At 37.4% G+C, this 17,465-nt stretch overlaps 1 protein-coding gene across 12 annotated transcripts in view; it reads right to left on the bottom strand.

Moving 5' to 3' along the window:
• The window catches only part of PLCB4 (phospholipase C beta 4), a 230,209-nt gene that overhangs the window by 86,512 nt on the left and 126,232 nt on the right, over positions 1-17,465 (bottom strand). For all 12 annotated transcript variants that reach the window (XM_068675401.1, XM_068675397.1, XM_068675396.1 and 9 more), the window contains 3 exons: positions 4,798-4,898; positions 651-731; positions 298-357 (listed from right to left, as the gene is read on the bottom strand). In XM_068675401.1, the coding sequence (XP_068531502.1) occupies positions 298-357; positions 651-731; positions 4,798-4,881 (225 nt within the window). In that variant the 5' untranslated portion in view covers positions 4,882-4,898. Of the gene's footprint in view, positions 1-297; positions 358-650; positions 732-4,797; positions 4,899-17,465 lie in introns of those variants that run through there.

Raw genomic sequence — 17,465 nt, 5'->3', positions numbered from 1 at the left:
GTATCACAATACAATGTTAGAAAAATAATTAAGAACTCCTAACACATAAGCTTAATGCCTGTTCAAGTTTCACAGCATTCTGAAAGCTAAGCACCCTACTAAATCAAGGAGACCAAATTACAGAATCTTCCCAGTGCAAATACACCAAATCACTTGCATTTAAAACTTAACATTTTAGACTTATTCCAAGAGAAAAGCTGTGTTATTGGTATTTGTAAGAGAAATGAACTCTGTTTGGCATTTCACATTTTAAGTATTCTTTGTTTAAAATATGAGTATAAATTAGCTATAGAGTACCTTTGGTATAGCTCCAAAACGAACACTGTTGATCAGAGAACATTCTAATACCTGTCCTTCCTGAAATGAAAAAAAAAAAAAAAAAAAAAAAGTACAAGTTGAAAGGTCTGTTAGGAAGTGCACCAAAACCAACATATTTTATTTGTAATCACTGTTCATTAACACTAAACAGTACTTCCCTCTTATTTGTGTTAATTCCCTCTTTAAACACTTATGTAAATTCCAAAAGAACAGAACCAAAGCTAGTTTTGTATATTAAAGTAACATCATATTTTACATCTTTAAAAACAAGGCAGTTTATAAACTAAGTGCAATAATATGTAATACGTATTTTTGGCATAACTGTAATTTACCTTTCCTTCACTTTTCCAGCTCAAAAAAAAGCCAAATTCATCCACTTGAAAGAGACAGTTGCTTTCAAAGACAAAAGATTCCTATACAAAAGAAAATACAGATCATTATTTTGGTCAGTTTGAGAAATGTCATAGATCAATTTATTGCTCAAAAAATAAAAGACTGTTACATTTTTCCCCACATGCCTTCCTGAGGAATTTGCCATTCCTAAGCAATCAGATGTGAGAAGGAAGGCTTTTTAAAAATGATCATTTTTAATGATTTCTTTTTGCCAACATTTGAAACACTAGAATGCACTTAGTATTTTCATACTTTGCTTTGCAAGTATAACATTTCTTTTTTAATAAAAGCACCGATTCTTAGCTCAAAATCTTAATGAAATGGAACTTCAAAAATATTTATTGAAAACTGAATGCTTCAAACTAAGTTTAAAATTATGTAATTGCCAGCATTACCTTCAGGATCAAATGACTGCATTTTATTTTAACATTCAGAAACTGGGAAGCACTTTTACGTTAGACTATGATAGTATGTACATGTATGTCATGAGTATTTTTTTAGCCAGAGTATCTGGCAAGCAGAATTTGAAGGATATTGATTAGTAGAGAAATCAAGAAAGGATAGCATACCAGAGGGACTGGACAAGGCAAAATATCAGATTAGCTGAATTAAAAAAGAAATTTCCTCCACACACCTCCAGCCCCAATTAATGCATCATAAATTAAGCTAAAATGTAGGATAACACTGTGCAGAATCATTTTTTTTTCAATAAAAAAGGATCCAGGACTTCCTTACTTCCTTAATTGAAGTCCAACAAGCATGGGGGCAGGCTACAGCACTGCTTACTGTTTCAGAGATCAAAGCGATGCTCTGCATTAAGGGCTGAGGTACCTTTCTGATATGCCCTGTCTTCCTCTGAGCATATAAGCAAGACCAGTCAGAACATCAGAGGTGTTTCCAGAGTAAAAGGTCTTACATACAGAACAATCTGAAGTGAGGTAACAAAACAGGTGAAAACTCCCATGCCCTCAGTCTTTGGAGCACACTTGAAAGTCAGTAACTCTGCCCAGGACAGACTTGTCTCACTGGGTGACTCTGGGGCTGCTCCCCTGTTCAGCCTGGGATGAGGAACTTCATGGGGCAACCACCACTTTCTTTTTGGTGTTTGCCATGGCACAAGGGCCTCAGGTGGGCTGAGGAATAGTCGCATTCCAGTTAGGTCTTATCTTGTGCCTGGTGTCTTGACTTGACACCAGGCACAAAACCGAGCAAGTACCTGGATCCAGAGGTTGGTAATGTCTTTGAGCCCTCCTAGATGGAGGCAGCCAAAGGGGCTATGCTGTGCTTGGGATAATTCTTCCTTTTTCCTGAATACACTCATTATTGAATGGTATCTACCACTTCCAGACAATGTTTTTTTTTTTGTCATCAAATGAGGTTTACACAACTTAAGGACTGTAGTTTTCCATCCAAGTAGCAAACAACTATGTTAATTTTACAAGCAGGGAACTGAGATAGAAAATAGAAAGTTGCTGTAACTTAGCCTGAGCCAACACCTCTACAAATAAGTTTCCAGCATGTACTGCTCTGCTCATCTCTCTCCACCACAGCTTCTATTTTCCTGCCTTCACCCTAGCACTCATCCCTCATGAAATGTACTTATTGCCAGACAACTCAGATTTACTAGTTTTACAGCCCTCGGAGTCCTGCAATGTTTCATATAAAAACACAGCTAGCTAGCAATCAAAATGAGTGCCTCTTGCATTTTCCAGAGAGATTACTCATACAATAAAAGGCAAGCTGTTTGTTGTTGTTGTTGTTATTTATTGCACCCCCATCTATCAGAAGCTCTTGATGTAACAAAAATGTTTTCACAAAGATGTTTATGTAAACTGCATTCATGCTGATGCCCCACCATAGCCCTGATCCTATTCACTAAATTACTTTTTTTTCCCTGCAATTTGTCTTTTTGCACTGTAAAGAAAGCACTTACCAGCAGACCATGTACATGCAATATGACTAGTAATGTTCCTAATCATGTCTGAATTTTCTTCCCATATTCTGAGACATTCCTCTTCTAGACACGGACTTCTCAGCAGTCAAATAGGATAATGCTTTGCTCAAAATATATTTCTGCCATTTTGTATTTCTGCCAGTTAAGGGACTCCCCTATCAGGAAAAACATGGATAGAGACGCTGCTCCACATTACAGTAACCTAGATTTTTCTAGCCACTCAACGAAACTTGGGCACAAAAAAGACCTCCCATGCTGTACTAGAACTATTCAGTCACCCAGACCCTCGACCAAGATTCCTGAGCCCCAGTTTTACACTGACTTGTTGTGTGACCTCAGTTCACTTACCATTTATCTTTTTCCCCACATGGTCTTTCTTTTAAGGTTGGGGAATTAAGTACAGAACCTCAATTAGAATGAGAAGGCCAGACCTGAAATCTTTATCTTGAAAATTGCAAGCCTTACAGTACAGAATTGGATCTTGCTATGCTTGCATAACATGACTAAAGCAATGGTGTTTTTCTCTTAGGTAGGCTATCTACTTACTACAACAACACAATTAAATCATTGCCTATGTATATCATAAATCTGACAATATCAAACAGCTACACCATCTAGTGCTCACTGTTTACAGGCTACAGATCTTAACTTCTGAGTCACTGTTTTTTTACAGCCCTTGATGATTCCTTGTAAATTGCAGATGAAATATACAGTTAGTTACCCAAGTGAAAACCTTTTAACGTTTCCAGAAGAGCCCCTTTCAATAAAACAAACCAGGCTTCCAACTGTACAATAGCAAACCTGGAGTGAACTGTGGCAAAACTTGCAGCAATGTAGATGGAGCTTATCACATGGATGGCCAGAGAAAATTCTGTTCCAAAGGTGGCAAGTAGGATCCCCCTCTCTACGGAGTTTTGGAAGGCAATAAATTCAGCTGGAAAGACCAAGACTACTGGTTCTACCATTTAACCCCATGTATACACAGCGCTATCTGTTGGCTAGTCCTGTACAAGTGCATGCTGAGCACACCAACCTACTGTACAAAATAATTTCATTTCAAGATGTCTCTTTCTCCCTATCACTGCATCAAGGACACATGTGCCACACTGAGCATTCTTGATTCCACACTGAGATCTGAGTGTTTGAACTCTTTTCTGTATCGTTCTCAGTTTCTCACCTAAGGTGCAAGAGAACCACCATGGTCTATACCTCCTCATTTGGATGCTCACAGACTGAATTTCTGGAATAACATTTACTGAAGGAAAAACAGAGCTTTTAGGAACCTCCCTTTTTAGGTCATTCAATGCCTATTAGTACCTTCTCAGTTTCTCTGTCCCCAAAACTGAACATACAGGGTAAAATAATTGTCCTTACCTTGTCGGTTCTCATTATAAAAAATACTTTTTACCTACATTTCAAAAGGTTACAGGAATATCATAATATCCCTGAAGGGACTCACTTCCTGTCCAAATGATTAAAAATAGTCCCTGATAAAATTATTCTCACAGGTATATCAATGCTGAGGATAAGGTAAATGTCTCAGCACTTTATTTTGGCTGCCTATGTAAAATGTCCTATTTTGCATTCCTTTAATAGATTTGGATTAAAGTATAGCTGAAACCAGGATCACAGTAATCACATTTCAGACAGATTACAGGTTGATTTTCTATAGGAGTTAAAACCACTCCAGATCTCAAATTATGCATATGAATCACAATATAAATGCTTTGTATTCTCTTACTTTCCTCTATAACATGCAGGTCCTCAGTTTGTATCAAAAAAGACATAATCTTTCCCCCCGCCCTAATCCAATACATTTAAAAGATGCACTTTGTTCAGTAATATGCGTTATGGAACTGCAAAGATGAGAACTTTATAAGCATTACAGATATTTTGATTTTAATCTCCCTTTCTCTTGCTCAGGATTTATTGCAAATCAGTGGGATTAAATATATTTTTATGTTATTTCTTTTAAAAGCAAAAATCTGTATAGCAATGAATCGTAATATTTTCTCCCCAAACATTTCTGCAGGTATGTGAAAATTTGTGTACAATGAAAACAAAGCATGAAATATTCTGAAACATTTACATATATAAAGAGAGTTTCAACTGAAATGCTACTGGCCTCTTACCTCTTCATATCTATCAAACACAGCTCCATCTTGCATAAAAGAGGGAACTGGCTTCTGCCAGTTAAATTCGTAAGGTTTTGCCATGATTACAGAAGAAAAACCTGAAATGGAATGAAAGAGCAGAGTTCAATTGCTGTCTTTTAAAAGGAGTATTTCAAAGTCTAAACAGGAAAAATAGTGACTTTTACCTTTTCTGTTCACACAGGAATACTAAAAAGTCACAGTGCATTTCCAAATGAAGTTTTCCTCACTAGAATATTTTTGTTTAGTAATTCAAATGAAAAATTACTATTAAATGTATGTCAACTATTTGAAAAATCACTTGACACTGTAACATTGCTTTAGTTTAAATATCTGATGCATCACTTGTAGAGTATAATGAGGCTGGAATTAATGCAGCCCTAGGTGATACAAAATGTCACAACTGATAGTACACAGGAGTACTTCTTTTCACAGGAAAATACCAAGTACTACATAAACTGATTCTTTTTTTTTTTTTTTTTTCTCCATAACACTAAATTGCGTACTACCTAGACAAAACATTTTTTACTCCTCTGAATTTTGTGTTTCAAAATCCATTAATATTAATTAAAGTTATGGTTATTTACAGTAATATATTACACATAATTCAAGATACAGATAATATATAGGTCCAAATTCATGGAGAAAAAAACTGTTTAGGAATATAGGCCATTAAATGAAAGTAGCTAGCAGCGTTGCTCACTTGTGTAAGTTTAGGAATGCAAATAAAAGAAACTGTTAATTTAGAATACAATACAGAAGTCATAACATATAGACCTTACAACAAAACCTATCAAATCACTCAGTATCTTTACCATCACCTTGGTGCTTTCTAGATCCTGTTGTTGTACACCACAAAATGTTCCAACTACATACTCCGCAAAGTTTAAACAGCATCTGCATAATGTCTGCTTACTAACGCCATCTTGGTTACTCCTTCATACACTAGGCCAGAGCTTTGCGTGAGAGGGAATACGCTTGGCAGCAGCATGATAGGACTGACTCACAGATGTCGGCAAATCCTTTCCATGAAACGATGTATTAAGACAAATGGAGCACACAGTCACAATAATCAGATCCCTTGTGCTACTGCCTGTCTCACAGGCAAACGACACCTTACCCTGCTCTTGTGGGCTTGGCCTAACCCTCCTTTGACAACTGCTCCAGACACACTGCTCAGGAAAGGTGGTATTATACAATGTAGGAATGAAAGACTGCACAAACACCGCACCAAGAGAAAAGATGGGTCTTTCACAACAAAGCAACACGCAGATGTTAAGACCATAACAAATGAAGTCCATCCTACACATGGCAACCATCTGAAGCCACACTGCTCTAAATGCAAACTCAGGACTGCAACTTGTAACTCAGTTTTCTGATTCTCTTTGTATCATGAAACAGCAATTGTCACCAGCCCGAAACAGCAATTGTCACCAGCCCTAAACTTGGCACTGGTTGCTATTACCTTTGCTGGACAGACGTACAGAAAAAAGGCAGTTGCCATCCCATAATCCTGCTCTTTCACCGCATGTGCGGAGGACCCTAGTCCTCACCACGTTGAAGGTACCACTATTGGAATGTGGCAGTGGACACCCACTGCCTTCAAAGTGAGGTTAACCCAGGTAAATACAATTGCTTCTCCCCCCAGCGTATTTGAATGAGGTTCAACAAGCTGATGAAGGTGAGAATAATAATTTCTAATAATCTAATAATTTCAGGAAGCAAATCCTGGGGAGAAGATCTCAGTATGCTTGCCTTAGTCTTACGTTCATCTACTATTGATCAACCCTAGCAACATGATAAGGAATAAGTGCAACAAGCACAATTCTTACTCTGTTATAGTGCAGGCACCTAGCCCAAACAAAGTTTGTCTAAGTGAGCAGAACAAAAAGCATACATACAATCAAAGGGAAAGTATGACAGCCTGTGTAATCTATGCTATGCAAACCATCTTTGTAGTGTTTACTTATGCCAAAACTCTGAATAGAAGACTAAAATATTACCGATAAGGTAATAATCCTTCAGTGATCCTCTGAGACTGAAATGGTTACTTTGACTGAACTTTAAACCCAGAATACAAGTGCTTAAAAAAAAAAAAATAAGAACTTTTCAGCGCCCTTCTTCTCTGTCATGTTCTCATTACTATCAAAGATGTTCCAGCAAGAAAAAACATCAAAAGGACTCAGCAAATACTATTAAGGACTCCATCTAACACTGGCCTTAAGAACAGTTACTTTTGATAGTTCTATATTGAAAAAAATATCCCTACTTAAAAAAAAAAAAAAATAACACACAAAATGCATTTTGATGTTGCCTCTCTCTTCATCTCCTGCCCTTTTTAGGTCATTGATGTATAAACATGCATATCATGCTTCCAAAGCCTTGTAAGTTACATGAATTCATTCTCTGTAACTATCAAAAATTTGATGGTAATATATAACACTTTTAAGTGTTCCCTTCTTTTAAATATTCATCCTTTTTTTTTGTTGTTGTTGTTTTGTTTATTTGTTTTGCTTGGTTTTCTTTTGTTTTTGTTATGAAGAAAAGATTTGAAGAAAATAGAGAGCAAAGAACTAGGACCAAGAAGTGATCAGCTACATTTATTACTCTGCAAAAAGCCTCCCCCCAAGCATTTGGTTCTTACTACTCTATAAAAGAGCAGTAATATCTTCCTTGTGAGGACTGCAATGTTCTGAGATCCTTTCAGGGAATGTGCCAACTTATTGAATGTTTATTATTGTTTTAAATGTGCTTATAATTTTAGGTTCTCTCCCAGTTTAAGCTGGCACAGAGCTGCTTCTTCATCATTCTATGGAGAAAGCTGTATAGTAGGACGGACTTCCCATTGCAGTAGCATGATAGTGTCTTGCTCTATACAGCTTTCATACTTCACAAAGTAGCTCAGGGTAATCACAGCACCTTGAAAATGTGCTTTTTCTTACAACAAAGCTACATCTAGAGAAGCATCTTCAAAAAGAAGTCTTCTTACTTCCCAGGCTTTACTAACGGCAAAATTTGAAATCAGCACCAACAAAACCCTATACTATACAGCAACTCCTCAAAAATCTTGGGAAAATACCCCTTAGATTTAAAGGCAACTTAAAACACACACCTGAAGCGATAAACATTCCATTTTTACAGTATATTGACCATTCCCCTATAAACATGCTTTTATCTATTTAAATGACTTTTACTATCAGAATGTTCCCAAGAAGAAAAGTCACTTTAATGTGATAGGTAGTTTATGTAGTGATACACACTGCCAGCGTGTGAAGTCCTGCTGGGAAAGGCAGATACGTTCTGTGCTAAATCATAAGCAATGTGATGACACTTTTAAGGCTGTGAAGAATACTCTTCAACAGTCCCTATACTACATCCACAGCCTTCAACCTTTGTTTTCTTCTTCTCCAAACAGACACTGAACCCCATACAGTCAGATTTTAAAACCTAAAAGCTCTGCAACTGCTCTGAAACTCTGTACAAGATACATCATAACATTTCATCCAGCGTCTGCCACTCCAAATCCCATATGTAGCAAGTGCTTGAAGGGACACCTATCTTTCAGAAAGAGTAACTACTTTCGCACGACAGACATGCACTTTATTGAAAATTTCAGCTTGGTTAAGTTCATCATCCAGTCACTGAAACATGGCTTTCTTTACAGATATATTCTCTTTGTCTGATCACTTAGTACAATGAGGTTGTCTCTTTACTTCATCACTGAAATTAAATAGATCAAGCTCCTCAGTTTCTTGCTGCAATGCACACTCTACAAATCTTGGTGTCAGCCTGAGCTCTCTGCAGTTTCCCAGATGCTTTTCTGAAGTCAGGAGTCTGGACCAGGGCACAGAAAACAACACAGCCCTCTATCATACAAGCTGGGATTATTCTCCTACTTCTTATTTGCATAACCTTGCATTTAGCTGCAAGAAAACACGCTTGATTGCTCATGATTTAGCAAGCAATCAAGTTCTGTGTCAGGGACTCGAGTTCATTGTTATTACCACCTCACCAATCTCTTCTTAGCTCTACTCTCTCACAGGTCTCACAGTTTACAGATGAACTAAGACAGATGAAGTGTGAGGGAAAGATGGCTTGCATACACGTAGCAAGGATTCAGACAAATTGTAACAAACAAAATTTTTAAGCCATATGCTTTGGCAGCTGAGTAGAAGGTGAAGAAATTTTTCTCTCCTTTTAGAAAAGCTCTTCTCAGTCTCTCAAATTTCTTACACTCCTCTCAAAAATCTGTTCTTCCACAAACCTCTCAGCTTTTAAGATCACCAAAAGAAAATACAAAATACTCCCTTGTCACTTTTTGGAACTCTAAATCTTCATCAATTACTAAGCAGTTTGAGCAAAGCTTAAAACAAACAAACAAAACACAGAGCATTCCAACATGCATTTGATTGCAAATATATGCATGCACACACCATTGCCAGGACAAAAATCAAGAAGTACTCTCTTTAACAAAAGTTAATAACTAATAAGTGTGAAGATTCAACTAGGAGAGGGAGAGGTTTTAAGAACAACATTAAAAAAAGAAAGTCATTCTAAAAAGTATCACTCCTTTAAAATTTTTAAACAACCTTTAAAAATTAAAATAAAAATGTTTTCACTGATGTAGGATTCTTTAAGTATAAAAATGTCTCTGAATACATACCATTCACAAAAGCAGAAAAAAACACTCATATAAAATACACCTCAGGAGTTGATCAATGACCACAAGGGAGAAGCAGGTGAAGTCTCTCAAATGCAGCAGTTAAAAGCCTTCTGAGCTATCTCCCTTTCCTTCAACACTGATTTACTGATTTATGCCTGAGGTCATAATTTCAGTCCCCCCCCCCCCCAAAAAAAAAAAAAAAAATGACACCTTTTGATACACCTGGAGTCCCCAAAGAGTTAGGACACAAAATTAACCACATCCAGAACAGTGTTATTTAACGCAAAAGTCTTCTTTGCTGTACTACACTAAATCTGGGGTATGGGGGGTGAAAGGATTATAAATCCTGTTTTTTTCATTCTTTGACCAAACGAAAGACAAGGTGTGGCTGAACAGGAGGAGGAAAGGATTCTGTTAATACAAACCTGACAAATGTTTGGGGAAAGAGGTGATATTCTAAACTAACCCACAGGGCTGGCTAGCATGATGGATAGGATACTCCTCGGATCCCATAAACATCCTGTCAATGTTGAGACACTGTTGGAAAGGACAGCAGTATTCCTTAGAACTGACACCCCCCAGCCTAAAATGCAGTAACTCACAATTTCCAGTTTGCGTAGCCCCAAGCATTATAACAATACCTGTACATTTTTATTTATTTTTTTTTAGTAATTACTATTTTTGCCTCTGGAATGAATCACTACCTGCTGAGTGAAGGAAGATGAGGAGGCGTCACACTCTGTGTTAGCCATTTCACCACTCACCTCATCAAATCACACTCCCTAAAGAGAGCACTGGTTACTGTCTGGGTGGTTTACAGGGGCAAAGTATAAGCAGCCACAGAATATGTTTAGTAATCTTACTCTGTCATATATATTTTTCTTACAGTTACAAGGAAACAAAAAAAAAATAAATGAATTTCCTATTCTTTCCTCTCTTGAAGTATATACATCCTTCACCACCACTCCTCTTTGGTAAACAAGATTCGTCATAACAAAGACAACCAGATCCACATCAGCAGGCCTGTGTAACTTCTTGGGTTTGTTGTGGTATTCATTCCAATCCAGAAAGTCTACCTGCAGGGATATAGCTGCAGGGTTGTGATCCAGACTGAGGAACTAGCTGTGCAAGGCTCCTGCTGACCAGGTAGTGCAACGCTAAAGTTCTTATAAAAAAAACACACTTGTTTTTTACAATGAAGCACCGCCATATGCAAATACCCCAATTGTTCCTAGATCTCTTATGGAAGAAGACTCAGATCTTCATGTGTTCACTCCTCACAGTCAAATTTACTTGGTCCTAAATGTGCCAGCATTATCGCATGAAAAACGTATAGAAAGGCTGTTTTTTTTAAACCAGAAAATGTGGTTTCTACTCTAGAACTTAAAATTCAGAGCAAGTTTCAAAAAATTTAGAAAATAAGAGCCACGACAGTGCAAGTCCTATTTAAATGAAATGGTGAGAGCCTCGCTGCTGAATTTCTGCAGCATCCATACTATATTTTAAAGCAATTCCAAGATTTCACAGCTCTCCAGGCTCTTCCACAGTCATATTTTGTTGTTGTTGTTGTTTTTAAAAAAGAATGCTCTTTCAATCAGGTTATTTTTAAACACATTATTCCCACAGCTAATGCAAGCAACTTAGTTCTCCCAAAAAACAAGGTCCAGAAGCAAGAAAAGATATACAGCAGAGCTCAGGCGCCTGAAAATGTATTGTTTAAGTAATGGCCTCATTTTCCGTTTTGTTTTAATTGCTGGAATGCATTGGCATGCAGGGGCACCTCAGAGGTTAACCCAAAACAAGAAGTGGCCTGTTTGTCACTAACCTCTTCTTCGGCTTTTCACACAAGGTCAGTGGGGCTGCCCACTGCAGAGCTCTGCTTCAGGCCAAGAGATGAGTCTCTCTGCTGCTGACAGCAGAAAACAAAAACTGCTTACGCCATAGTGCTGAAAATGAGATGGCCCTGCCTCAACATAAAGTCTGAACTGTGCTTCAGTCATTACCTCTGATGACAGCCATTATCTCTAACAAGTAGAGCTCCTGATAGACCAGAGGAGCCAAACATGACCTCCCTGCTTCCATCACTGCTTTTCTGTTTGACCCAAGGCCTTCCTCATTTGTTAATACTTAGCGTGTTGCCCAGTTCATTCCCATTCATTCCAACTCTCTCATTATACGCCCTAAGTACTTACCACCCATCCTTTTTTGAGGAGCATTACACTTCCTGAGAAGTCTACCCTAAGCAAAGGAACATACTGGTATGTAAAGAAATTCATTCTGGGTAAAGTACATTTGCAACAGCCTAACAAGAACATGTTCTGGCTTTTAGAAGTATATTTAAATGGGGCTCTTAAGGAAAGCTTCTCAGTTAGATGATTCAGGCCTAACTCCTCACTCCACTGAAAAACAGAAAGCCAATTAAACCATCTCATGCTTAAAGCAAACACTCAGTCCTGAAAAGATAAATTATTCCTAAGCTCAGCAGCAACAGAGTCACTGGAGCAGATTCTTCAATTTAGATCAATTCAAAAGGGATCACTGAAGTGATTTCAACTCTTCACATAACTTCTGACAAGACTGCACTCAGTCCTCATGTGCCACCATTGCAAACTAGAATTACTAGCTTATATGCTGACCAAAATGAGCCTTTAGGTAAGTGCCACTTGAAGTGCTAAGAAAAACAAAAACAACTTGGCAATTTCAACAGCAAAGTGTTACAACAAAAAGGGTAAATTTTTACTCATAGTGCATGAGGAAAACTCCTACAATGAAAACAGAAGCTCATCTGGACGCATCCCTAAGAAACATATGTTTTGAATAGTAAAGCTAACTTCAGAGCTATCCCAACGTAATGGAAAGTCAGTAAAAAATTAAGTGCTAAAAAATCATACAAAAGCATAAACTTTATGGAATAAGTAGTTTTTTGATACTGTTCTTTCCTTCTGGTGATGAAAACTTTGATGTTTACATTTTCAAATTTGTAAAAGTGCAAGGGTCTTCCCAAAGGATGATATCAGAAACAGACCTACACTTAATGCTGTCACTTGTACACAGAACTTAGCAAAATGCTTCACCAAACATATAATGATAATTAATTTTCATTTACATGTATTCTTCAGTACCCCTCTAACAATAACTTATTGCTCTGACCAGTCAAGTGAAGGTAATTTCATAACAATACCATATGACGAACCTTTTCCTAGAACTTTTCCTGTTTTATCTCATTCTAACAATCAATACTAACCATACATAAAATCGTGTAAAAGAGTTGAAGACATCAGGTTTGTCTTTAGTTAAACAGCAGAATTGTTAGAGACATTCAATAGTTTAGCATAATATCAAACATGCCATTTCCTTGAAGTCATCTCCCCAGGTAGCAATCAAGAGTGAATTGGACGTAGATGAAAGCAATGGTTTGTGTAATAATCATCAAAATCTTTTCTGAATTGCTATAGCATATGACGTATGTATCAAATGTATCTTGATTTAAGAGGCAATGAGCTTTATTAACTTTAATTACTTCACTCCTTGGCTTTCAAATGCAGAGTGTTAAAACAAAGAACTTCTACTTCATAGAACAATCAAAAAAACAAAACCAAAAAACACCTCCACCTCCAAATACATATCACTTGCAGAAAGACCATATATTTCCTGAATTACTTGACAATAAATCCTTTCTTTAAGGTCTTTTAAATCTGACACCTGATATAATTACAGCAATGAGTCCTACAGGAAAGAGACATCTGATTTATTAAAAATTAAACAAAACAACAGACTCTTCTGTATAGTAGTTGGGCAATTAACACCATACTTAATTTGTACTGCCATTTAATCTGCAACTGACAGCTAACATATCTCTTAAAACTGTGAATTCTTTTTCACCCTTTTAGGTACGCCTCTATAACATGTGTCAGTTATTTTAATTAAAAATATTAATGATTTTGACATTTAGAACACGAGTTTCTTCTTTGTAGCCTCTTTCTGGGGTTAAGTGCTCTAAGAAGTCTCAAACAGAAGTAAGTCCTGTACTTCAACATGATAGGAATACATGTTTAAAATTAAAATGCTAAGAAGTATTCAGGTGAAAGTATGAAAAAACACTGAATAACCTTAATAGAGGAGCATTCCTGTTATGATACAATAGTTCAGGGATCCCAGGCCATAAGATAACTGCAAAAGTCTAACACCAAATTATTACTTTCAAATACCGTGAAAAAGGCAACACAAATTCTAAACTAAACAAATATCAGTAGCCTTTCATTTTTAAGTGCAAGGAAAAGTTATGGAAACAACACCAGCTAGAATCTCAAACAAACATAAAGCAAAATGCAAGTATCAGCTGCTCCATGAACACATCTTGAGGAGACACTTGTCTGTTTCCAAACATTCACACAGATTTGGTATTTGTATTCAAGACTTGTCAGACTTGTATTAATAAAATTTAACGAGAGGTCAAGATCACATTTTTGTATTATCTTCTAAATCTGTATGTTTGAAATAATCCCTTCACAGTCAGATACATTAGATCAAACCATACTTTATTGAAGTTTTGACATGGCTTAATATGAATTTGCTCAAAATATACAGATATTTTAAAAACTAATAAAAACTAATAAGCTGTAAGGGACATTGATGTTACTCTAAAATCTGAAATTAGGAAAGCGACAATATAACTGCAGGGCTCAATTCTAACTGGTTTTCTAGATGATTTCCGAGAAAAAAGCAGTGAGCCACAAAGCCAGCTTAAAAGATCAGATAAAAGCAGAAGTGATCTTTAGAGATCACTCTGGTAATCTAAAATGTATTAATGCACCAAAAAAAAAAAAAAAAAAGCATTCATTATTTGATAGCGCTGTGGGTGGGGTTAAAAGTATGTATTTGTGGAAAGTTTATATTAATTACAAATTTATTGGTAGCCTGGGCAAAGCCTACAAACTACAATCACCATGAAAATACAGCTTTTTATACCATTTAGGTGAAATTGTCATGGTGCACTTTAACCCACAGCACTAGTCAGAAAATTTTTGCCTGCATTTAAGAAATGATAACACTACTCAGATTTCTTCTTAGCAGCCACCTTGCACCTTCGAAGTTTTTGCATCCCCTTCTTTAAACGATAAAAGATAATACGGAATGAAAAGTAGGAAACAGATTTAGTATCTGCATTTGAGCAGCACACTCTTCCCTTTAGTGTATACAATATCCTTTTTCTTGTTTTCATCAGCCTTCACGTCCCCAGCTATCCTGCTCGCTCCCACACTGGCGCCTGTCCCAATTCAAGTCTCAGCACAGGCACAGTGTTATCAGCTGGCTGGAATGGAAATCACTCCCTGCTGTCCACCAATCCAGCCCCAGCAGCTGTGGTAAATGCAAACCCTGGGTAGCAGAGTGATAGGAGCAGCCCTTCTTTTTTAGCTCTGTGTCAGAAGTAGAGTTCAAGTAAGGGTGGCAGCAGGACAGCTGGAACCTGGCTGGCACATGCTGTAGCTCCCCCAGAGCTTTTGTGTTTTGGTTAGTTAGTTTAATTGTGTTTTTTCTAAGGGGGGATGGGGGGGGTTCAAATCAAACAAGAATACAAAGAAACAGAACAAATTAATTGTCTTTAATGAAAGCTCTTCCTATGAATCCTCCCAGTCAGTGTCAGGAGAAGAAAGACTCTTGGTGTTCATGGCATGCACCTTAACAGCACTGTGCAAAAAGCAAATCTAGGGACTAGGGTGACATTTACCAGATGGAAGAAGATAATCAAACAGTCTGGCCTAAACACTGCTGTATAGGATCAATTTGTCTATTTTCCTCACTCAAAAACACTTTCATTGTATGCAGAAACAATGTCCCTTATCAATTGTTCAGGGAGAAAAATAAGTAAATAAATAAAAACACAGCCCCTTTAGACTACCTGGGAGTCAAGGGACTTGGGTAACAACTGAGGTTCAGCCACACAGCTCTGCAATCCTAGCTGGACCCTGCGCTGCTTTCCATTTCCCTCTTACCCCTCTATAAAATGAGCCTAGCAAGACTTGTCTTAATTACACTTTTATTGATACTTTTCTTTTTTAATCTGTAAAGAGTGTTTGAAGGCAGTGACAGCAAGATGTCCTGGAACTAAAAGTTATTAATGCTATACACCTTTAATCACTAAGAACATCCTGTATTAACTCATTAATACATAACTGGTCATTTTTTTCTGAAGATGAGACTGCCACAGTTATGAAACGTATCACAACTAGTCGAGGTGAAAAGTAAAATGTTACTTAAAATTTGTAAACCTGGCTCTCTTACCAGCAGGACAGCTGCCCACAGACAGCCACATTTGAGATGCACCAAGTTATCAGCTACTTACAGCTTTAATTTCATAGAGATTCAAGACGAAATGATACTGGTTTTGAACTTGAAATTATTATTATTGTTACTATATTATTGTAGGTAGGTGGCAGAGTAAGCCTTTCTTGTAAATTTGTTTTAGCTAAAGTTCTTTTCAAATGGTTGTTGTGCCACTGCCCAGAAGCTCTAAAAGCAATGGAGACAGAATAGGGAAGAGTGCTTTCATTTAAAAAAATATAATGACACTGATCCCTCAGCTGATAATTTCATAGTTAAACATAAACGAAAGACAGGGATGTATGAAACGTGATATTACATTCTCTTTTCACTGCCTCAGAAAAACAGTGCGATCTATATATATGCTTCTATTAAGTAAATATAAAAACAACTCTCTTGACACTGTGGCACGCTTCCTGTCACATCAGGCATTATTGAATAGAAGTTGTCTCTTCGGGGGAAATAAGACTGCAGGAGATATCTCTGATAAGTTTATTTGATAAAACAGTTCAGGAGTGCTGATGCACTTGTTAATGATGCCTTCAATTGTTTACATTCCTTGAGAACAATGTCCCTAAAATGTCTTTCTGAACATTAACGTACCTCTTGGTTAAATACTGGGGCACAACTGGCCATGCCAACTGTTGAAGAGAGGGGTGGGAGAGCGTTCCAAGCCAGCAGCCTCTCCAAATCCTGCTGCGGGCTGCATTTTGGCTTCTTCAACTATTCATAACGTACACAAAGATTTCTTGAAGAAATGTATCTCAATGTCTGTATTGCTCCAAATGGATGATTTGACATAGTATTCCAAAAGGGATAAAAATAAAGTGTTGGTATGTAACCTATTTGTCCACTATGGAGACAAAAAGGAGAGCCAGTCTGCCAGTCAGGGGTGCTGGTATGGCATGCTGGCATACACAACCCATTTTGAACACTTATTTGACATCTCATAATAAACAGCAGGCTTTACAGCATGCTGAGAGATTCAATTTATTCAGACTTTTCTGGACCAACTGGAGACACCAGAGTGAAGGGACTTACTTTCTCTAAATTCCTAACATTAAGATGCAATTCAGTGTTGCACAGCAGGAAAAAAAAAAAGGAGGGGATGGAGAGGGGGAGAACCGATACCTTTCCCAGCCTGCAGTACAGAGTAAATGGCCTCATCGTTTCTCTTTGTCACGCCGTAGCTGGTATGAGCTACTTCCACCGAGGTGAGAAGAACACATACAGCATGAGCAGAAGATACCTCTGCTCTCATGCTGAGACACGTGTATAATGGAACACGTTCACATAGGTAGGAACATAAAAAGCGCTCTCCATGGAAAAGTGAGAATACACACATCATGCCTGAATATGAAAACATTGATTATGTACAACCATTTGGGGAGAAAGAAATGAAAGGCATATATAGCAAAGCACACAAGGATTAAAAAGAGGAGGAGGAAACTAGCAAAAAAGTACAGAAACCAAGGACAGGATGTCTGACACTGATGTGAGCTTCAACAGAATAATGAAGCACCTGAGAAGGTCAAAGCTAAAATGGAAAGGGAAGGTGGCTCCCAATGCTAGAGAAGACCAGTGGGTAGATCGGAATAACTGAAATGGTTTGGGATAGCACAAGCATGGCTATTTTTAGAGACTGTTCAGAAACAAAGCTCAG

The sequence above is a fragment of the Anas acuta genome, chromosome 3 (assembly GCF_963932015.1).
Source record: "Anas acuta chromosome 3, bAnaAcu1.1, whole genome shotgun sequence".
NCBI lineage: Eukaryota > Metazoa > Chordata > Aves > Anseriformes > Anatidae > Anas > Anas acuta.
This window is presented reverse-complemented; position numbering and strand designations above follow the sequence as displayed.